Genomic DNA, 22,929 nt, shown 5'->3' with positions numbered 1-22,929 from the left:
CCCGGTCATTCAGGGTCACCACGTCCTGGTCCGCTCGACAACAGATCTGTGGTATCCTACCTAAACCGCCAGGGCGGTGTCAGATCCAGGAACCTCTTCCATCTGATCGAAACGCATACTGAGTTGGTCCCAGTGCCACCTGCGCCGCTGAGGGCGACGCGACGTGCCAGGCCACCTGAACGACGGCCCAGACAGACTGTCCAGAGACAATATTCCTCCAGGGGAATGGTCCCTGCAGGCTCAAACAGTCCAGAAGTTATGGCGCATATTCGGCAGAGCAGAGACGCCTCTTGCGTCAGAAGAGAACTCTCACTGCCCAATATTTTTCTCGAAAAGCGAGGACGCGCTGGCCCAGGATTGGCCCAACCGCCCCCTTTACGCCTTCCCTCCCGCCTCGCTATTGCCACAGGTAATGCAGAGGATCAGGGAAACGCGCCACTCGGTGCTCCTCATAGCCCCGCTGGGGAGAATCGGACATGGTTCCCGGAGCTTACGCAGCTGTCACGGACAGCCTGTGGCCCATCCCAGTGAGAGCAGATCTCCTCTCTCAAGCTCGCGGCACGATCTGGCATCCCCACCCAGAGCGCTGGGCGCTGCACGCGGTGATCAACGACTACCCGTCGCTCTGCCAGAAGGGGTAATAAACACCATCATACACGCTAGAGCCCCTTCCACGAGAAGACTCTATGCGTCAAAATGGTCTGTGTTTTCAAAATAGTGCACCGACAGAGACCTGGACCCACGGACATGTGGGGTGTCGTCGCTGCTCGTGTTTTTACAAGAGCTGCTGGATAAGGGCAGATCCTCATCCACGCTCAAAGTGTATGTGGCGGCCGTCGCGGCGCTCGCTGAACCCCTGCACGCCAGTCACTGGGAAAAACGAGCTGGTCATCCGCTTCCTCAAGGGAGCTAGAAGGATGAACCCCCGCGCCCCATCGGTTTCTATCTGGGATCTTTCTATAGTTCTCGAAACTATGAAAGCCCCCCTTTCGAACCGCTTCTATCCGTGGATTTGAAATACCTTTCACTCAAAACCGCTTTTCTGACTGCCCTGTCATCAGTCAAATGTGTGGGAGACCTTCACGTGCTGTCTGTCAGCCTGCGTGTCTTGAGTTTGGACCAAGTGACTCCAAGGTCATTTTAAAGCCTAGACACGGCTATGTTCCCAAGGTGATCGGTACTCCTTTCAGAGCACAGGTCATTTCCCTATCGGCGCTGCCAGCATCCGATAGCTGAACGCGACGCCAATCTCCTTTGCCCAGTCAGAGCACTGAGATTGTATACTGCGCGCTCCGCCTCTTTCAGACGCTCTGAGCAGCTTTTCGTTTCGCTCGAGGGCGCACCAAAGGACTCGCCGCCTCGAAACAGACACTGTCTAGATGGATAGTGGACGCTATTGCTGCCGCATACGCGTCAAAAGACCTGCCATGCCCGTTGGGCATTAGGGCTCACTCCACTAGAGGCATGGCCTCATCGTGGGCATGGTCCAGCGGGATTTCCATTCACGACCTATGTGTAGCAGCGGGCTGGGCTTCCCCCTCCACCTTTGTCAGATTTTACAATCTGGAAGTGCCCGCCCTGCAGGCAAAACTACTAGCGGTTTAATACGCTACAGCTCCCCTGGTGAGCTGCACTGATGGGACTCATTCCACACAGACCGGCACCGCCGTCCGTCGTTCCCTTCCCACTATGTGCTTATGTATTACACACACACTGGCCCGCACTCTTGCCGGCCAAATATTATTTCCCCACTCACAAGGGCTCCCCCGGGTCCCCCCACCCCCGGGGCTCATGCAGTGGATGCTTGGCGCGCACGGCGTTGACAATGGGTTCCCGTAGCGTAAGCTAGCTTACGCAATACGAGAGAACCTCTCGTAAGAGAACTAATCGGTTACCTAACGTAACCTCGGTTCTCTCTAGATGAGGGAACGAGTATTGCGTAGCCGGCCGTGCTCCAGCCACGAGCGACTTTCGCTTCATTCAATGAAAACCAGGGTTCCAGCCTACAAACTACGCTTATATGCACTCTAGCCACGCCCATTTTGGCGGGCTTTGATGCAGTAAGCACGCGGACGCTTCTCATTGGACGCGAGTTCGCCCAAGTTCGTCTATAGGCTGCAGCAGTTGCCGCAGAGCAACCAATGAGCTCCCTAGCTAGCCCGCTCAAGGTCTGCAGTTGCTGCACTGCGTTGACAAATGATACAAAATTAAGGATAATTTTTTGGCTTCAATATCTCAGAAAAGATGAATCTTTCCCGTAGCGTAAGCTAGCTAATACTCGTTCCCTCATCTAGAGAGAACCGAGGTTACGTTAGGTAACCGATTCGATTTCTAACGTCACCCTGAAGAAAAGAATAATTGTATCTTGTTGTAATTATTACTCAGGGATTTGTGTTGATTCAGGTTAGTTCATTTAGTCATTTATAAGCATAGCAGTCATATTTGTTATCAAATTTGTTAGCCTATAAGGCAACAGTTGCAAGAGTTAAGTTTACCTTGCTAGGAGCTAACTGAGCCAGCAACAACTTTGATATTGCCCTTGCTTCGTGTATTTAGGTAACGTTAACTGGATTCATGCATTTTTTGGTTTATGTTGAATTGGTATTATACCATTAACATTAGACTACATTTACTTTTTTTATATTATCTCTTACGTTAGGACTGTCAAGTGATTAATTTTTCAATCTATTTAATTACAGAAATCTACCTACGTTGGTCAGGGGCGGGTGGGTTAATTGAGTTAAAATATTTTAATCACGTTATTTTCTCACAACTAACGTTAATTAATCAGATTACCGTGTTAAATCGACAGCCCTATTATCTATTGTACTTTCACAGATCTGCAGCTAACTTGCATGCAGCTGACATTTAGCTGGCCTAGCATTATGTCTGTGTCTGGCAAACTTTTATTACAAAGCAAAAATGATGCCCATGACGCTACAATCAGATTCACAAGACACAAAAATATGACCTTCCTATGTGAGATCTGATGAAACAGCCTTATATGCCGTAATCTAAATTCACTAATAGCCAAACTCTTTTAATGCCCAAGGTGTGATGAGAAAGTTTGCAGTGGTCCAATGGGTCAGTGTGGAGGATGCTGGGATGTATAGCGAGGTGAAAACCGAAGCCATACGTAAATATGACGACACCAAGATGGATAACGATGGATACCCGCAAACTGACTATTCAGCTGCTGTGGAATGGCAGAAAGGGAAAAAGCCAAAACATGGCTGGCCAATGTACGCTGCCTCTAGCAAGTTTGTGAGCAGTAAGTGGACCTATCTAATGCATTTTGTTTTTACAGTGTCAGGTCCAATAAATAATGTGAAGCTGTTATGATGTGTGAAGTTATGACAGTTGTGTAACTACCATCACACAATAAAATGCACAAAAATTATTAAGTGCACTAAGTATTGTTTTTTTTTTACTGTAAAGTGCCTTATATCCTCCAACTTTGATTTTTTTTCTTCAGGCAATCGATTTCATACTAATGCTAAAATTATGGAATTACTACGGTTGTAGTCTGATGAAACGAACAACCCACTGCCTAAGAAAAGGCCCTCAGTCCCGCCCGCCGTCAAGATATACGGATTCAGATGAAACTGATGTTGAGAATACACCAGTAAGACTGTTTGTATTCCACTGTCACTGAATGAATTTCATGCATATAATCACACACCATTTACTTAAGTACCAATTTACATAATAATACATTAACTTCTAAATCTAATTATAAAACTATGTTTTTACTCCAATTCGTTGTTGAAATATAATCATTTATACACAATGGCTGTAATTTTCATGACAGATTTATTTAAACATACATTAAATAATCAAGACATCACTAACAGCTTAACTAAAATATAATGAATATATAGGCTAATATAGTGCATAATATTAAGTGAAAGATTTACTAACCAGCTGTAGACACTGAATGACTTGCCTGAGGTAAATGCTGTGACATAGCCTATAGTTTACCAGCTGTTTTATTGATGTCTTTCCGCCATTTGAAATGCGAAATGAGCGATTAGAAGAGGTATGATACGTTTCAGTAAGTTGTACTGTATCCTTCAACATACCCTCAGATGTTCATTCATGTTTATTCTGTTACTATTAAAGAGGAACAGATGATCGCGTACACTCGCTCCACGAGCTGTCGTTCTAACCACACAACTTTGCTATGCAGTTTGCGAATGTTTTTTGGAGCGATGTTTTCGGGAAACAACGACTTGTTGAACAATGCTGATAACGACAGAACTTGCGACCATAGTTAGCTTACGATGCTTTCGGGAAACGCACCCCTGGCCAGTCATTTTATGTCAGTCTGTTTACATTTACAGAGGTAAGACGACAAATACGTATCATCTCCATCTCTTCTTTCTTGTTCCTTGACAGACCCAAAAGAAAAGAACAATGATTCCCGAAAAACAGAGAAATGATGCCCAAATGGTTGTGGATAAATACCAAGACACAACCTTGACGGAGACTCAGAGGCAGCTAAAAGAAATAGAGGAAGAAAACAAAAAATTGAGAAAAATGCTCATTCAAGGCATGTATTACAGTTACTTCCTGTTGTGGTGAATCAGCTATCAAACTGTTTGGTGGTTTTAGATTTGAACTTAACTTGGTTTATTTTTTATTGTCTTTGCACTTAAGACTTTAAATTACCATTGAACTGCCATTCTGTTTCAATATTATTATTTAACTTGGTGTGTAAATTTGAGACAAAAATAATAATAATTGGTAATAGTTCATAATTATTGGTAATTGCATTATTATCAACTATATGACAAGAAACCTGAAACATTCAACCTCTGTAACATGCATGAGCATATATACACATAGGAGCTATTTTTTTTAGCATATCTTATTTTGTTATATTTTTTTTGCTAGAGCTACCAAATATGATAAATGACGTGAAAATGGCCCTGAAGTCTCAGTGTTCTTCAATGTCTTCATCAGTCAGCTCTGACTTTGAAGGTAGACAATGTTTGCCACAGAGTAATACAGAGCCCTCCCCACCGAAAGCAGTGTCTACAGAACAGGTAGTGTACTAGTTTATTCTGGTCAATGAAGACTGCACTTTTCAATAAACCATTTGGTAATCAGTATATAAAACTATTGCAGCCCTTGGCAACACTGCACAATATTTTTTTTTCGTACTCTTCATTAAAACAGGTGGAAATTTCTCCTGGATCCAATGTATTTGTTGACAGACTGGCTTGGGCTGTGGCCCAGAATGCAAACTCCGCCTCCTGTTTTGTGAGAACGCTCCTGAGAGCAGTGTTCCCAATTGATGTGCTACTTGTGAGCAATCTTTGAGGAACATCCAGGGATTCTGGGCCGCAACGCCAGGCTCTTGACAAATTGAAAGTTGAAGCTATCTACAGTAAGTTTCAAATCAGTTCAGAGTATTGTAATTATTTAGAGTGAGTGTCTTTGATCAATATTATATTGCTGCACCACAGGGTTTAGTTACGGGTTCAACCACCAAGTGCTGAAACCCTATTGTTATTATTATTGTTATTAGGGCCCAAGCCTTGAAAAGGCAAGGCCCTATTGTTTTCGTTAGAATTATTATTATTATTAGGGCCCAAGCCTTGAAAAGGCAAGGCCCTATTGTTTTCGTTAGGGCGTTACAAAATTTGGCGTGTATATTGTTCTCGTCAAGCCAAACAACTTTCTAATTTACAGTCATTAGCTCCGACCAACAGAAAGTCAGATATTGTGGTTTGAATGTGGATTTCTTGGAATTCCTGACAGACAGAGTGACCCCTCCCATTCTGTGTTTTTTCTCTCTGTGTCTCTCTCTCTGACAGACAGAATGGCCTGCCATTTTTTTGTGTGTGGGGAGGGGAGGGGGAGGGAATTTCTCTGTTGGAACTTTGAAGCTCCAAAAATCACATAAATGCAACATAACAGTAACCCATAACACTCCAGTGGTTTAATCCATACTTTCAGAAGGGATATTATAGGTGTGGGTGTGAAAAGATAAATAGTATATATTGTATGTAGTATATATAGTATTTTTATATTTTTACTATAAATTGTCCACCCTGCTCAGGAGGGGTGATATGCTTAAGTAAATCACCCAAAAAACAAAAAAACAACTGAAACGGAACTCTTAAGAGAGAAGAGCTTGTGAAAGTGAAAGTAGAGATTTATAGTAAAAAAATGACTTAATTATTGATCTGTTTCACACCACTTCTCATTTACTTACATTGAAAGGACCAACAGAGCTGAGATATTTGTAACCCAGATGATCCAGGCTACCAGTAGAAGAGTTGAGAGATGTGTAAAAGATGGGAAAATTAAGAAAAAGCGAATAAGAGAGAACAACGAGTGCTTTAGAAGAGAAAGTGTTTCATCCAATTATGGATTGTGCTGCATTGACTGACACTCCAATGAGCCAATGGTAGCAGCGCACTGAGACTGCGCGGGCCACACTGCTGTTGTCAAAAAACATTGGGAGAGAGCGAGCGAGTCTGACGAAGCAGATACTCCTCATTAAAAAGTAGATATTGAGGAAAAGAAACTTGAATGCAATCAAAAGATTACATTTGAGTGAAAGTGATAACTTTGAAGAGCTGACGCCGAAGTCGAGAATAAAAACCGATGTAGATACACGGAGCGCCAAAAAGCACCGCAAATTATCTTCTTGCAAAATAAGATGTGAAATTCTTGCCTTGGTGAGTTGTTTTTTTTGTTTATTGACTTGACATTTTACAAGAAACTGTTGCAGACGCAGCGGCAAATCAGTAGTGTGACATTAGAGTTCATATATATGGAGGACAAAACATGCAAAAATAATAAATAAATACATAAATAAATAAATGTAATAATAAGAAAATAAATAAAAGGATAAATGTCTTGATAAAACAAATATAATTTGTTTTTAATGAAAGTTATTCCTGAATTTATTTTTTATGACTTTTTTCCTTTATTTATTATTTTCTTTTTTTATTTATTATTTTCTCTTTTTATTTGTATTCTTTAAAACATTTTTTATTCTTTCATTTGTTTTGTTTTTTATTTATTTATGCCTTCATTTATTTTTATATTTATTTATTCCCACATGTATTTATTTCCATATATAAATATTCCCACATGTATTTATTTTTGTATTTATTCTTACATTTCTGTCTCTTGTATGATAATTATATGGGCTGGTCCAGCTTACCATTGGTTAATCGTAGATTGAAGCGTGTGCTCGATTACTCTTGACTTGTTTTGATGTGACGTCAGGTCATCACCATATCTCGTGTAAACTATGGCTGACGCTTCAATTATAGCTAGAGAGTTGCGCAACTTAGCGAATGAAGTCGATAACCACGCATCAAGTGACTATGTTTTATTTAGAGTAGAGGTGCTAATTGATGCTTTAGTAGAGCTGTATGCCGGTATGAATGTCGAAACACATCCAGGATTGTTAGGGCCCTTACATAGTCAACGCGAGCTACGCGAGCAAGCAACGCGAGTGACGCGAGCGACGTGCTCCCTTTCATAGTCCGCAAGCAGACGCACGTGTCACGGGCGATGCGTGAAATGCAATACACCGCTCCCGCAACAGGGGGTAGTAGAGTCTGGTGATATTAGTAGAGTCGGGTCACGTCATATTCAGACCAAAATGGCAACTGAAGACAGGCAACTGACTTTTTGTGCGCCCTAGTAACCTTTTCACTGTGATTTTTCCAGTCCGTTTTCACATTCTCTACGGTCTGTCCCATTGCGGTTGCAACCTCCCTCCAGGCATTTTCCAACGCTATTTTATTGGAGTGTAATTGCGACGAACTGTCGTATAAATGTGGATGTATGCGTATAAGCTCGCATAATTTTTCCTCTTCGCCCGCCATTGTAATCAAATCTTCTTCTGTAAACATAATATACTTGAATTAATGTACAATACTTGCAATGTCGCCCCCACCGACACCGCGTAGTATTGCGCGCATCGGTGCGTCGCGTATCAAAAACTAGGACGACACATTTGGCTACGCATCGACGCATAATGGCGGCCGAAGCGTAGCGAAGCGTAGCGTTTCAGACGCGTACGCGTACCGATGCGTTGACTATGAAAGGGCCCTTAGACTCTCTGCTAAATGTTTACCTGCATATTCAAAATATGTGCGAGTCAGAGGGTGCTAAGGTGGGACGTCCATCTTCGTTGCTTCCGATATGTACTATTGAAACTTATCTCTCAATGGGTCAAACTGCTGGAAACATCGCAAAGTTGTTTGGTGTGTGTGAAAGAACTATTCGTAACAGAATGACGCAGCATGGTTTAAGGTAAGCCGCTCCTATTATCTTTATGTAGCCTTTTAAACTTTCAAATATACTAGTGTTGATCTCTTGTGTTGTGTGGTTGATCATGAGTTTGTGATTTATTCTCAGAGTAAGCGACCTGTTCTCAACTTTGGAAGACGTTGAACTGGATGCTGTGGTAGAAGATATACTAAAACGTCATCCCAATTCTGGGTATAAAATGATGGTTGGACATCTCACTGCACAGGGCATTCATGTACAGAGTAAGGCACATTTTGTACCTTGACATATTTGCATCCTTGAATACAAGGTAAATACAAAGGATATAATATAGAAATTAACTCAAAGATAGGAATGTTTAATCTGCATATATTGGTGAATTTTTGTAGGGCGACGTGTTCAAGAATCCATGCGATGCGTGGATCCTCAGGGTGTCTTAATGCGCAGTCTTCAGCTGAACCCTCGGAGGCGTAGAAAATACACTGTCCCTGCACCCAACAGTTTATGGCACATCGATGGTAACCATAAGCTAATAAGGTATGCTGACAGTAATATAAATTATTGAAGCTTTAATCGTGGTCAGCTGGATGTGTTTTCCTATGTCAGACTGAAGAGGAAAGGTCTGTTCAGTTGACCAAAAAAACTGAAAGCATAAAGATGTGTAATTGGTGGGAGTAATTGCAGCTCAAGATGTTTTGTCACTCTGGCTTCCTCAGTTGATAGTGGAGCTTTTCATTTCAGCCTCAGCATTAAATTTCATCACACACATGTAGACTACAATTGTGAATTTGTTGGGGTTAGGTTGAAAGGACTGTGTTGTAAGAAGCTGACAATCACACCTATCCTCTGGGCAAAATCATCACTTCACTGTCTTAGAACATGTGAAGTTTAATGTTGTCTTTCAAGCATCTTCCTTGTGAATCTAAATCTGCAATGACTCTTACCATTATGAGTTGTTATATGACTATTACTGGATGATTATTAAGTCATTGGGTAATGTCTTGTGATGTCATTGTGTGTGTTAAGATGTAATGCTGGGGAAGCTCCACCATCAGTTCATCCATTTGACTAGAATGTCTTTGCAGATTTATTCTACCATGACCTGGATAACTGAGAAATTTCATAAACATATTTGGTGGGAAATGAGCAGATTTTCCTAACTTTGTTGTTCAATGCATCAAGAATTATGTTATGGTAAGTATGTGATATACTTTTATGGCTCTTTTAATTTACTTTAGATAGTAGGATCTGTTTTTATCTCATCACTGAAAAGGCTAGTTGTTAATATTGTTGCTGATTTTAGTCTGAAACTAATTTTCCTATATCTGTTCCAGGTGGCGTATTGTCGTTCACGGTGGCATTGATGGCTTTAGCCGTCTAATCGTCTACTTAAAAGCTGCCACCAATAATAAAGCTGCTACAGTCCTGACAAGCTTTTTAGAAGGTGTCAGCCTGTTTGATGTGCCATCACGTGTAAGGTCAGATAAAGGTGGGGAGAATATAGATGTTGCTCGCTTCATGGTGTCCACCAGAGGAGAGAACAGAAACTCGCACATTACAGGGAGGAGTGTCCATAATCAAAGGTATACAGTGCCTTGCATAGTGTTCAGACACTTTGGAGAAAAAAAAATCTGGATTTTTATTGCAAACTCATATGTTCTACAAGTACTTTTTTAAAGCCAAAATTAAAGGGTGGGCCTGGGTAGCTCAGCCTGCAAAGACGGTTGGCTACCATCGAATCCTGGTGTAATGAGTGACTCCACTCAGGCTTCCTAAGCAACCAAATTGGCTCAGATGCTAGGGAGGGAAGAGTAACAGGGGTTACCATCTTCGTGGTTGCGATGACGGTTCTCGTCCACAGCAGGGTGCGTGGTGAGCCATATGCAGAATTGTAGGAAATGGCATGAGCCTCCACACGTGCCATGTATCCAATGTGATGCGCCCAGTGAAACACATGAAAATATGCATGGATTGACAGACTCGGAAACGGAGGTAACTGAGGGCTGTCCCCCGCCACCTGGACTGGGGGTAGAGCAACCGTGGATGGCTGGGTGGTGATTGTGGACTGCAATTTCCAAATAGTGCCACAGATTCTCGATAGAATTCATGTGTTGCTTTTGCCTTGTGCTTGGGATCTTTGATGGAGCAAAATACAGGGCAATACTGAATTTTCTGCTAAAAAGCTGAAACTTTTTTTTTTTTAGCAGGACACTGATCCCAAGCACAAAGCAAAAGCAACATAGGAATTACTCGAGAACAAAAAGGTGACTACCCTACAGTGGCCCAAAGTCCTAATCTCAATCCTTTTGAGAATTTATTTAAAAATGTCACTCCACCCAACCAACCTGAATCACCTGGAGCAAATATGCCAAGGAATGGACAAAATTTACACTCAGCCTGTTTATAAAACATTTAAAACTGTTATTACAGCAAAATTCGACCTGAATAAATATTAAGGGGTATGAATTTTCACTTGGAACACAATAAAGACAGACATTGTTTTAAAGACACTGAATGCATGGACACTTTTTGCACACATTAATACGTGCTCACTCCTGTTTCCAAGCCACCTCTGGCTTTTTTGGAAAGTCATTACAAATATCTACTCTGATATCTTTTAATTTTGGCTTTAAAAATGTACTCATAGGACTGCGTTTTCAATCAAATTTATAAATAGTTTTGCAAGCACTATGTATGTATGTGTGTGTATACATACAATACTGTGGAAAAAGTATTTGCCCCTTCCTGATGTCTTCTATTTTTCTGTACTGTAGATCTCTCACAAAAGTTTCAGATCTTCAAATGTGTGAAAAGTATTTGTCCCCTTAGTTATTAAATACCCAAATGTCTGTAAAATAGATGATTTTTTTCAAGGTACATTTAAGGTTATGTAAGTCAATTTCAGGCACAACTTTCTAAATTTAGTCAAGGTCCTTGTTTCCAGGTTAAATATTTTCATATTTTGGCTCTTTTACTGTGTTAGGATCGAAAGGTTGTGGAGAGATGTTTATGCTGGAGTGCTTGATCTCTTCTATACAATCTTCACCAACCTTGAGAATGAAGGGCTTCTGAATCCAGATGATGAAATGCATCTCTATGCACTGCACCGGTGCTTCATGCCACATGTAGAGAAACACCTTCAGTTCTTTCAGGATGGCTGGAACCACCACAAGTTGTGGACCGAAGGAAACCGGTCACCAATACAGCTCTGGGAAAGTCATCAGCCTGAGGCATTGCAAGACCCTAACCAGGTATTTATATCAGAGCTGATTAGGAAATATACTGACATATGAATTAACATGTAATTACAAATGTTTATGCATTGAACATTTTATGCTTATCTAGTTCTTTGTAGGTGAGCCTCGTTTTAATCACATTTAGCTTGTTATTGTAATACAGTAATCTTTAAGTACTTTATGGCTTGCTTTAAATATTTTTTTCCTAAAGAGCTCTGGTAGTAGGACAGACAGACATGTTTGTTTGGATAATTTGTTAAATTAAAACGTTTAATTATCAGTTCAGTTGTCTATTACAGGTAGATGCCATGCAATATGGCATTGACTGGACAGAGCCATGTGGTCATCACGAACCCGGTGTAGTGATCCCTGAAGTACAAATGCCACATCAACTCACACAGCAGGATGCTGAGAGGTTCCCAGACCCAGATGTCCCTCTGGCTGATGTGTTAGAGGTCTACAGAGAGACTGTAGCTTTATTATCAGAAATGATAGATTAGCACAAATATACAAGAGATGAGAGAATTTTGTTTAAGATTTTAGAGGTTGTGTTTTGTTATATTAAATGATTTCGATGTGCCTGTCTGTATTTGATAAAATTTGTTTAAACACTGGCATAATTGATGTAATTACAAATTCATTCATGCTATATGGTATAAAACAACCCAAAACCTATAATCAGTAAACAGCCGTACACATTCAGCTTAAAACGTTTATTCAACTTGTTAATTTTTATAATGCTGGCTTTGAACAGCCACACTATCTTTGTAGTGCACTGAGGTCAGTAAATGTTTATTATAACTATTTAACCAGAGGTTAGTTTGGTATAACTTTTACAACAACAAGGTTGTGTTCTGAATAATACAATTCAAATATTGCTTATGAGATTGGTGGACTGGACGTCTGTGCTTAGTCACAAAAACAAAAAGTGGGACATTTTAACATTAACTCCAGTTAATATGGATTAACTCTGGCATCCAGTGAATATTATTTGTAACTCAAGAACGTCATCCAAACCATTTTATATCCATATTCTGTACTCCAGATAGCAGCTTAATGTCTAGGAGACCATATTTATAGTGAATCGTTGACAACAAAAAGGTTATGAACTCTGCAACATGTCAAAAGTGTTTGATATTTGTAGACTGGATATCTGATGTCTTTGTAACAAAAACTGTAAAATTGTATTCCTAGTATGAAATCAGACCATTCCAAATCCATAATCTGTGCTCCAGATAGCAGCAAAAAAGTCTCTCTCAAAGGCAATGTAGTCCTTATAATGACTAGGAAGCTTGAGAGTTTGATAGCATGTGGAAGACTTCGGTAGGTTTCCCTCCACCACCTCAACATCTAGGCTCCTGGGCAGCACATCCCATCCAGTCCAGAATTTGAGCAGAAACCGCAAGGTGTTATAAGAAGCTGCATTTAAAATAAAATGGCACAAGTAGTATCTTCATCATCAATAAAGTTAATCAGTTGATTCTCATATACTTACAGTTCTCAATGAATGTGCGAAGGAATCCTGTGAGCCTACATGTTTCTTCAATTGAGACCTCACTGTCTTCATCTTCTGTAGGCCAATGTATCCTCTCCAAGATCATCTGACAGATTGACAAGATTATTAATATTGAAGAGTTGTAGAACACAACAGTATTATATAAATGGTATCATATATTACCAATGGGGTGTACAGTGTATCACTAGTCCTAGGAAAGAGAAGAGGAATTGTGTCTTTCCTTTCAGTCAGCAAAGGCCAGATCAACGTCTCCTTCAAACCCCGGCGTAGCTGTTTTGCCTGCTTGCAGGTTCTTTCAAGGACCTTCATATAGCCATTTGAAAAGTAAACATAAAAAACTATCTTCTAAATGTTATGAGTATTCCAACCAGTAGTGCATACTCACAGCATGTATGAGTAGTTTTTCAAGCAGCCATCTTCTGTTTTCTGATGTCACTCCAGGCAAATCCCAAGACACCGCAAGGTCTGTAATAGCGCTCTTTTCTTCTAATGATAATTCACCTGTGCCTTCCAACTGGTCATAAAATAATTAAGTATAAGTACATTTCTGTTCACTAGCAAAATAATTTCATGAAAATTAATTGGAGTATACATTAACCAACCATCTTTATTACTTGACGGACATCAATGTCAGCACAGTCCAGAACATCTATTGTGGCAGTTTCAGGGGATCCACCAAAAAGCACATGCACTATTGCTGGGCTTAAACCTGTTAGGCATGGACCACCATGCAGAAAAGAGTGCCCAATCATACGACCTGCCACCACAAAGAAGTCACTATCCAGAAGACACTGAGATGTTGAGGGAATCAAGTGATCCTTTTCACCCTCAAAAAGAAGAGTTCCTCCTGGTACTAAAACAATAAAGTCATGCTACATCTGACAATCTGGATTATTATTCTTCATTACAATAAACAAATGCAGAAACACCTATTAATGAACCACACCTAGGATAGGCCAGTGCCAAGACAATTGTAAATGCCTACAAATTGCAATAAACCTTCTGTCAACAGATAGAGAAAGAACAAGTAAGGTACAGGTCACTAACCAAGTTGTAGTTCAAAACCATGCTGAAGTTTTGACATAATTGTTGCGAAAACATGACGAGTCACTCCATCTCCAATTGCGGGATCACCTTAAAGGCAAAAGAATAATGCACATTAATCCAAACACAAATCTAAAACTATCACATTATTTTGGGATTCACTTTACCTACCATGTAGTGTACATTTTAAAGGGCAAGCCCATTCTACATTTGCGGTCTTATAAAAAGTCAGGATTGCCCTCTCCCTATCTTCAGGAGACTCTCTCATGTCCATCTGCAAACTGAGCTCCTTTCCAGTTTCATGCTTCCTCAAGATGATTTCTCTGTACTTTTTTAAGGCCTCTGTCGGATCTGGCTCAAATTTCCAATCTAAACAAAGTAAAAAAGATTCAGTTTGCAGAACTCCTACCTAAAGATAAATGTCAATGTCAACTATACAAACCATCAAGTTCAGTGCCCTCCTCACAATCTATTGTGATGACCTGTGAAACATGGTTTCCTTGAACCTGCATTGCTCTGTCTCTGACACTGGCACTTGAAACATTCCTCTCCTGCCTCACAATTCTACTTTCAGTGTTGCTTGAAGTGGCACTTTGTGTAGCTCTCTCACTCACTACCTCACCACTGACCTCTGCTGACCTTAGAAAAAAAATTATATATATATATATATATATATATATAAATAATATACACACACTGGTTCAAACTGAAAAATTCTGTGATTCAAAAGCATTGTAAGCCAATTACAACCCCATTTCAAAAAGAATTGGGACACTGTGTATAATGTAAATAATAAAAGAATGCAATGATTTGCAAATAATTTATATTTAGTTGTAAATAGTACAAAGTATAAAACTGTTTATTGTCTGTTGAAAAACATATGCTGTTTGAATTAGATGCCAGCAACACGTTTCAATAGGTTTTAAATGATTTACAAATCATTGCATTCTGTTTTTATTAAAATTGTATACAGCATCCCAATTTTTGGGAAATGGGGTTGTAGATCATAGAAATAATTGGCACCAATAGTCTCTATGATTATCTTTACTTTACGATGCTTTTGGGAAATGCAGCCATATACAATTGTTGTGAGAAAAATATCATATCAGAATGCTATTCTGAGATACGGGTTGATGCTGTTTTGGCAGCACAAGGGGGACTTGCACAATATTAGGCAGGTGGTTTTAATGTTTTGGCTGATCGATTGCGCACGTGTGAGTGTATATGTATATGTATGTATATAAATATATATATATATATATATACATACATACACACACACACACACACACACACGCACACTATATACATTGAAGGTGCACACACACAAATGTGTGATTCATTGGCTCACACTATAAACTCCTTACAAGATTATTTTAATGACAAGTTTAAACCTAATTATTCCCAACCAAGAATATACATTTCCATAAGAGACTCCACATTATACAAATAAAATACCTCATGCACTCATCACTATGACACTTGATCTCTGCAAACGGGAATTCATCTCCACACACAACACATTTCTGAGGTGGTCCTATCAACTCATCTCTGTTAGGATGGCTTGTCTATAAGTGAATATCATTAATTAGAAGTATTTCATACATAATTTATATGAATGTTAATGAATTCCTTGTTTGAAAGTATGGAACTTACTGATTCAACTTCTAAGTTTCGTTGAAGTGGACGAATGAAAATGGTTGAATGACCAATTTGATTTTGAGGATCTTTCAAATACTTTACATGGTATCCCTCATTTGGGCAGGGTATCAAGCTGAGATGGCGGCTTCTTGTGTTCCCAGATATTTTTAGTAACTCAAACCCACCACCTTGTCGGAGTTTTGGAAAAGCTTCCATTATGACATCTTTAAATTTTTGGGGATCTGTATGGCATCCTTTAAGAAAAAAAAAAAGTTAACATGTAAAGATAATTCTGACATTTATCACTTACACATCTGTAACTTTTCAGTACTGACAGTGTTCAGTCTGACAGTGTGTGTTTTGAAAGCCACACCTGCAGCCCAGTGTTTGGATTTCATGTTTAGATTGTTAAATTACTACTGACAGACCTTATCATTTTTAACAGTAAAGAGAATACATAATTAATCATACAAATGTGCTCAAGAAAAAAATCACTTTTAAACAAAGAAGTAAATACCTCGAAACGTCACACGTTTCTCTCCTAATCCAGCAGAAAACAACCGCTCTTTTGCACAGCGACTGGGTACCAAAACTGCATTTTTATCATCAAGACAGCAGAAGATATGAGTAAAGCTGCAGGATACTGCACGGCTCATCACGGGCAAGCTCGTCCGTCTCGCCAATCCTCTTCCTCTGTTGTAAGGACTAAATAGTCTTGCAACTTCGGCTAGAAAGTGTAAGAAAGCAAACAATGATCATCTTTGAAGTGCAGAGAATGATAATATAACTCCTTTACAACTAGAGCAAACCCCGTTCATTAATGAGTTATTTGTATTTCATTGTTACGAATTTGACACGATCCTAGAATGATTTGTCCTTCTTTGAAATCATCGGTTGGGAACCGCACAGAGATAATTTCAGTCAAGATTTTCGCCGTGATAACAAAATAAACAGGTATTAGACTAGAAACCTACTGTCCACTGGGTGTCTGGGTGTCATCAATCTTGAATCTGACGACGTTGATGGTTCCGGACTTGATGATGATGATGCTGCTGCTGTAAGGAAGCACAACATACTAGTCATCTGGAACATCTTGGTCGCTACAAAATAATTCGACATAATGTGAATCTGTGAAAATAACTTACAACTCTCCAGTTGATCTGCCACATCCCGTAGCAATTTGAACAGCGTATTGCTACTTGCCGCCATTTTTTTGGGAAAACTCCGATCTATCGCTTAGTTAGATCTGACGCTTCTAAACGTGAGCTCTCAACCAATGATGCACTGGAGCTAAACAAGGACCGCCTCCCTCATTTCCATGTTGCACACAGAAAAGTAAAAATAAATACACGTATAAATAAATAAATATATATGGGAATATATAAATATGGGAAAAAATATATGTGGGAATAAATAAATATAAAAATAAATGAACACATAAATAAAAAAATATAAACAATGCAAAATAAATGAATAAATAAATAAAAGTTAAAAATAATACAAATAAAGTTAATATAGAAAATAATAAAGGAAAAAAGTCATACAATAATAAATTCAGGAATAAATTTAATTAAAACTATTTATATTTGTTTTATCAAGACATTTATTCCTTTATTTATTTTCTTATTATTACATTTATTTATGTATTTATTTATTTATAATTTTTGCATGTTTTGTCCTCCATACATATAGGCCGCTTGTGCATAGTGTGTGAGCTAGTGTTAATTTGCATGTTGGGCTAAAGCTAATCACATGTGAAGATGCAAACGAGTCGATGAAAAGTGACAATGTTGTGTGTAAGTGTCAAGATATTGAGTTAATACGTTGTTTGAAGTGTATACATGATATTTGTTGATGAAAGTGTTTGAATGGAAGATTAATTATTGTTCTGCCTTTTGTTTTTGCAAGGCTGTTTTTTTTGTTGTTGTATGTGTGTTTCTTCCGAGAAATTGTGATCAACATCCTGGATACGTGCAACGCATATGAGCGTATGTAAAAGGCGAGCCACCCACGGAGACCATTTGATTGAACTTTGATCTTGAACTCATCGAAACTGGTATGAGAAACCTTTTCGTTTTCGGACAAATTGGACCGAGACTTTGTTTTTGCATATTTTTCCTCGAGCTTTGAACGGAGAGACATCGATTCTGAACTGAACGATTCTAAAGAGTCAAAAACTCTTTTGATCCGAGTCATTTGACTCTGAACTGATACTAACTGAATCAATTCAGTGGATTTTGAACATTTGATTCATTTGGCTGAAAAGACTGTTACATTTTAAATTGAAAGAGTGATTTGAGTTATTAAGTTGCTATATGTTGTTTTGAGAACATTGTTTATTGTTTCTAAAAATGTTATTGGGTCATAACCAAACTGAGTCTGAGTTTTCCAAGTTTCATTTTATTATTTCATTTTCATACAAAGTATATGACAACTGTTGTCAATTGAGTTGATTTGTTTGAGTTGATGAGTCCAACTTCCTGGAATTTCAAAAAAGAGATTTGATTGTAAGCATTATCATACATTGTATGTTGTCAAATTACAGTATTGAGATTTACATGCTCCAGACAAATTGCAATTAAGAATTTCTTCAATCTAATACAAGATTCCAACCAGTAAAAAAGCTCTTGGTTTTCACCTACCTGCTGTGTTGTTTCCCTCTCTCCAGTAGCCGCTCCTTATCTTCTGATCAGTTGGCCCATATCGAATTGTATTGAACCTTATACAAGTGTGACACACAAGACCTGGCACGTGTGCCTCGTTACATATTCTTGCATACTTTGTGGTCGATATGTGCCCTCGATGCGCACTTTTGCAGAGCCCACACTGATGCAAGCTCTACAGCACACATCTTCTCGACAGTCAAAGCGAGGTTATGTTATTGCCCATCGTGCACAGCAACCCTAAAGGCACGGGGGTGGCGGTGCCACCGGCTTGGGCCCGCCATCGCTGCTTGCAGCTATATTTAGGGCCCAAGCCTTGAAAAGGCAAGGCCCTATTGTTTTCGTTAGAATTATTATTATTAGGGCCCAAGCCTTGAAAAGGCAAGGCCCTATTGTTTTCATTAGAATTATTATTAGGGCCCAAGCACAAAGTGCGTAGGACCCTATTGTTTTCGTTAGGATTATTATTATTAGGGCCCAAGCACAAAGTGCGTAGGACCCTATTGTTTTCGTTAGGATTATTAGGGCCCAAGCACAAAGTGCGTAGGACCCTATTGTTTTCGTTAGGATTATTATTATTAGGGCCCAAGCCTTGAAAAGGCAAGGCCCTATTGTTTTCATTAGAATTATTATTATTAGGGCCCAAGCACAAAGTGCGTAGGACCCTATTGTTTTCGTTAGGATTATTATTATTATTATTATTTTTTTTTACGACTATTGGGGCACTTTTGGGGCTCTTAACGTGCTCAAAAACTCTTGAAACTTTGCACACGGGTCAGAACCCGCGGCTGTCAGGGCCGGGCTGAAGCTGGTACCCGGGCGTGGCAGGGGGGCTCGACAGCGCCCCCTGGAACAGGGTCTGAAAACTTGGTCTATAACTCAAACACGCTTGCATGTAATAATATGAAACTCGATGCACGTATAGATCTCATCGTTTCATATATCCTTCATACTTTTACTTTTTACCCCAGGCCAACAGGAAACCGTCTATTTAGGGTTGTTTGAAAACGCACGCAATGGAATTTGGAATACTCCTCCCAGAGAATTCCACCAATCGCCACCAAACTCGGTCAGCATGATGTCAAGACATTGAGCATGAAAAATTGCCGGCAGATTTTTGATATCTCTAACGGTTTGGCCGTGGCGAGGAAACGAAATGATGGCGCGAAAAGAGAAACAGGAAGTGTGTTATAACTTCTGCATACATTAATTGATCTCCATGAAACCGCAGCAGCGTGATCGCTGGAAGAAGCCGATCGCATGGATGTGACTATTGTCAGTCAAAGTTATAGCGCCACCAACTGGCAGAAGGAAGTGTGTCACTTTCAAAATGCTTTGAAATCACCCACTTATTTTTACCCGATTTACTTAAAACTTTAGGTGTATAATGTAAACACACGGCAGATGTAGACATGTGAAAGGATTATTGATATCTTCGATACTGTCGCCGCGACAACGCTTCAAACTCGAATATTCTTTTTGATGCTTTTGAGACTCTTAGCATACTTGAAATTGCATGAAACTCGACAGACACATCACATTTATTAGCCAGTAGACATGTGCAAAGTTTCAGAAACGGGCGTGGTGCAGGGGCTCAGTAGCGCCACCTTTTGACAAAAGTGGGGGGTTGCTTTACACTTTGACCCACAGTCACAAAACTCAAGATTGTTATTGTTCTCATCGAGCCGGACAACTTTCTAATTTACAGTCATTAGCTCAGACCAACAGAAAGTCAGATATTTTGGTTTGAATGTGGATGTTTTGGAGAATTTTCTCTGCCTCTCTCACTGACCCTACGTCTCTCTGTGTCTGGGGGAGGGGGTGATTTGGCTGTTGAATGAGAATGCTTTTATTTTTGTTTTTCAAGGTTTTGGGGCCCTTAACGTGCTCGAAAACTCTTGAAACTTTGCACACGGGTCGGAACCCGCGGCCATCAGGGCCGGGCCGAAGATGGTACCCGGGCGTGGCAGGGGGCTCGACAGCGCCCCTGGAATGGGATTCGAACACTTGTCCAGTATATCAAACATGCTTGCATGTAATAATATGAAACTCGGTACACTTGTAGATCTCATCGGGCCGAACAACTTTCGTGCTCTAAGTTTTACGCCAGCCCAACAGGAAGTCGTCTATTATGGGTTGTTTGGAAACACGTGCTCTGGAAATATATATTTTCCTCCTAGAGAATGAATCCAATCGCCACCAAACTCGGTCGGCATGAAGTCAAGACATTGAGGATGCTACATTCGGACGGATTTTTGATATCTCGAACGGTTTGGCCGTGGCGAGGAAATTGATTTATGACTAAAAAGGACACATGAAGTGTGTTATAACTTAGTTAGTTCTATCTACAGTTACAAAACTCGGCGTGTATATTGTTCTCGTCAAGCCGAACAACTTTCTAATTTACAGTCATTAGCTCCGACCAACAGAAAGTCAGATATTGTGGTTTGAATGTGGATTTCTTAAAATTTTTCTCTTTCTGAGTGACCCTCCTCCTCCCTTTCTGTGTTTTTTCTCTCAGTGTCTCTCTGTCTGACAGACAGAATGGGCCTGCCAAATTTTTTTTGTGTGTGTGTGTGTGAGGAGGGGAGGGAGGGTTCTCTGTTGGGTTTAGATTTTTAAATTCTGGGACTTTTGGGGCCCTTAACATGCTCGAAAACTCTTGAAACTTTGCACATAGGTCAGAACCCGTGGCCATCAGGGCCGGGCTGAATCTGGTACCCGGGCGTGGCAGGGGGCTCGACAGCGACACCTGGAATGGGATTCAAACACTTGTCCATATATCAAACATGCTTGCATGTAATAATATGAAACTCGGAACACTTCTAGATCTCGTCGGGCCGAACAACTTTCTAATTTACAGTCATTAGCTCAGACCAACAGAAAGTCAGATATTTTGGTTTGAATGTGGAACACATTTCAAATTAACTTTGAAGCTCCAAAAAGCACATCAAAAGTAACATAAAAGAAGGGAGTGTGTTATAACTTCTGCATACATTAACTGATCTCGATGAAACTTCAGCAGTGTGTTTGCGGGAAGAGGCCGGTCGCATGGATGTGACTACTGTGAGTCAAAGTTATAGCGCCACCAACTGGCAGAAGGAAGTGTGTCACTTTCAAAATGCTTTGAAATCACCCTCTTATGTCTCAAGTGAACAAACAGACCAACAGAAAATCAGATATTTTGGTTTGAATGTGGAACACATTTCAAATTAACTTTGAAGCTCCAAAAGCACATCAAAAGTAACATAAAAGAAGGGAGTGTGTTATAACTTCTGCATACATTAACTGATCTCGATGAAACTTCAGCAGTGTGTTCAGGGAAGAGGCCGGACGCATGGATGTGACTACTGTGAGTCAAAGTTATAGCGCCACCAACTGGCAGACGGAAGTGTGTCACTTTCAAAATGCTTTGAAATCACCCCCTTATGTCTCAATTGAACAAACAGTTGATAAAAAAATCGGGTATCAATATATTGAATTATGAATTATTGCAGTGATCAACTGTGATGTCCGGTTAAGATGAAAATAAACTATCGCTCTGTCTAAGCGATTATCTTTCTGAAACACGTCACAAAAACTTACAGAAACGGATAACACAAACATGATGTTGGAAATATACACTTATCAGAATAGTTATATTAAACTTGTCTATTTCAGTTAAAGCCATTTAAGTTATAAAGCTGTCTCATATGTAATTTCTCCTTTAATTCTATAATATAACCACTAGGTGGAGTTCTAAGCATATTTTCTGTATTCTCGTTGTTTTAACGTATGAAGTAGACTTATGTTGTTGAGAACGCAGTAAAGTGTGACGCATATTTCGTTCTGTGAGTTTTATGAGTACTCCGAGTCTTTATTAAAACCAACACATGAAACATATGTCTAAAGAAAGTAGGGATGGGCTGATCGGTCCGAACGTATCAAAACTTCCGAGAACGATGATCAAATTTCAAAATGCTTTGAAATCACACTCTTATTTTTATTGTAAACCTGTGATAAAACATCGATGCTTGTGTTTTACATTTTTAAGAAAACAAAAAAAAAAATGGCAGCAAACAACCACTTTTATAATTATTGTTTTGCGATCTTTGCGATTGATTTTCTTTCTGATTAATTTTCTGATAAAACTACCTTTTGTTGTTGAAATGACGTCGTTCCAACGGGAGCGCGAAGTGGAGGGCGGGTCCACCTTCTTCATGTAGCCAATCAGATGAGCTAATCGCTAACTCTCGATTTACTCTTATCTGATTGGTTTAAAAACACGCCAGTCACCAGAACACATCTTTAACATAATTTGGCTCAGACCCGTTCTCGTTGCTGCAATGGTACTTTTAATAATGCACACATGCATGTTAAATAATAAATAAATGAACAAATGAATAAATAAATGAATAAATAAACCATGATTACTTAAGGTTACAAATACACACACACACACACACCATCATTGCAATCTTGACATCACAGCCTGTTCATTATAGCCGCAATAAAATATAATAATAAAATAGTAAACCTAACATATAAAAATTACTCTGTTTAAATTAGGGCTGGGCGATAAAACGAT

General features: G+C 39.7%; 2 protein-coding genes across 3 annotated transcripts; one reads left to right on the top strand and one right to left on the bottom strand.

The window, feature by feature from the left end:
- Positions 1 to 7,807: 7,807 nt before the first annotated feature.
- LOC127648807 (uncharacterized) lies at positions 7,808 to 12,016 on the top strand. Its single transcript, XM_052133573.1, has 6 exons — positions 7,808 to 8,286; positions 8,392 to 8,525; positions 8,652 to 8,799; positions 9,597 to 9,845; positions 11,246 to 11,513; positions 11,798 to 12,016. Exons 1-6 carry the CDS (start codon positions 8,072 to 8,074, stop codon positions 11,996 to 11,998), a joined length of 1,215 nt encoding a protein of 404 aa, XP_051989533.1. The 5' UTR covers positions 7,808 to 8,071; the 3' UTR covers positions 11,999 to 12,016.
- A 666-nt stretch (positions 12,017 to 12,682) lies between these two features.
- Positions 12,683 to 16,920, bottom strand: LOC127648798 (uncharacterized). Of its 2 annotated transcripts, none has more exons than XM_052133561.1 (13): positions 16,845 to 16,920; positions 16,674 to 16,754; positions 16,217 to 16,426; positions 15,715 to 15,953; positions 15,517 to 15,626; positions 14,501 to 14,697; positions 14,230 to 14,427; positions 14,062 to 14,148; positions 13,617 to 13,867; positions 13,400 to 13,528; positions 13,177 to 13,317; positions 12,994 to 13,099; positions 12,683 to 12,917 (listed from the first exon to the last, which is right to left on the bottom strand). In XM_052133561.1, exons 1-13 carry the CDS (start codon positions 16,906 to 16,908, stop codon positions 12,700 to 12,702), a joined length of 2,031 nt encoding a protein of 676 aa, XP_051989521.1. In that variant the 5' UTR covers positions 16,909 to 16,920; the 3' UTR covers positions 12,683 to 12,699. The 2 variants fall into 2 exon arrangements, with proteins under 2 accessions (XP_051989521.1, XP_051989522.1); XM_052133562.1 differs by having other exon boundaries at positions 12,730 to 12,856.
- Positions 16,921 to 22,929: the final 6,009 nt, after the last annotated feature.

The sequence above is a fragment of the Xyrauchen texanus genome, chromosome 9 (genome assembly GCF_025860055.1).
Source record: "Xyrauchen texanus isolate HMW12.3.18 chromosome 9, RBS_HiC_50CHRs, whole genome shotgun sequence".
Classification (NCBI taxonomy): Eukaryota; Metazoa; Chordata; class Actinopteri; order Cypriniformes; family Catostomidae; genus Xyrauchen; species Xyrauchen texanus.
Note: the sequence above shows the minus strand (reverse complement) of the source record. Positions and strands in the feature narration are given on the sequence as shown.

Coding starts and splice junctions, on each gene's coding strand:
- LOC127648807 (XM_052133573.1), top strand. CDS start 8,072: ATGAAAGGGCCCTTAGACTCTCTGCTAAATGTTTACCTGCATATTCAA. Junction 8,800..9,596: donor GGTAACCATAAGCTAATAAG/GTATGCTGACAG, acceptor TATCTGTTCCAG/GTGGCGTATTGTCGTTCACG. Junction 11,514..11,797: donor CATTGCAAGACCCTAACCAG/GTATTTATATCA, acceptor TGTCTATTACAG/GTAGATGCCATGCAATATGG.
- LOC127648798 (XM_052133561.1), bottom strand. CDS start 16,908: ATGGCGGCAAGTAGCAATACGCTGTTCAAATTGCTACGGGATGTGGCA. Junction 16,427..16,673: donor ACCCAGACACCCAGTGGACA/GTAGGTTTCTAG, acceptor TACACTTTCTAG/CCGAAGTTGCAAGACTATTT. Junction 13,868..14,061: donor TGGTTTTGAACTACAACTTG/GTTAGTGACCTG, acceptor TTATTGTTTTAG/TACCAGGAGGAACTCTTCTT.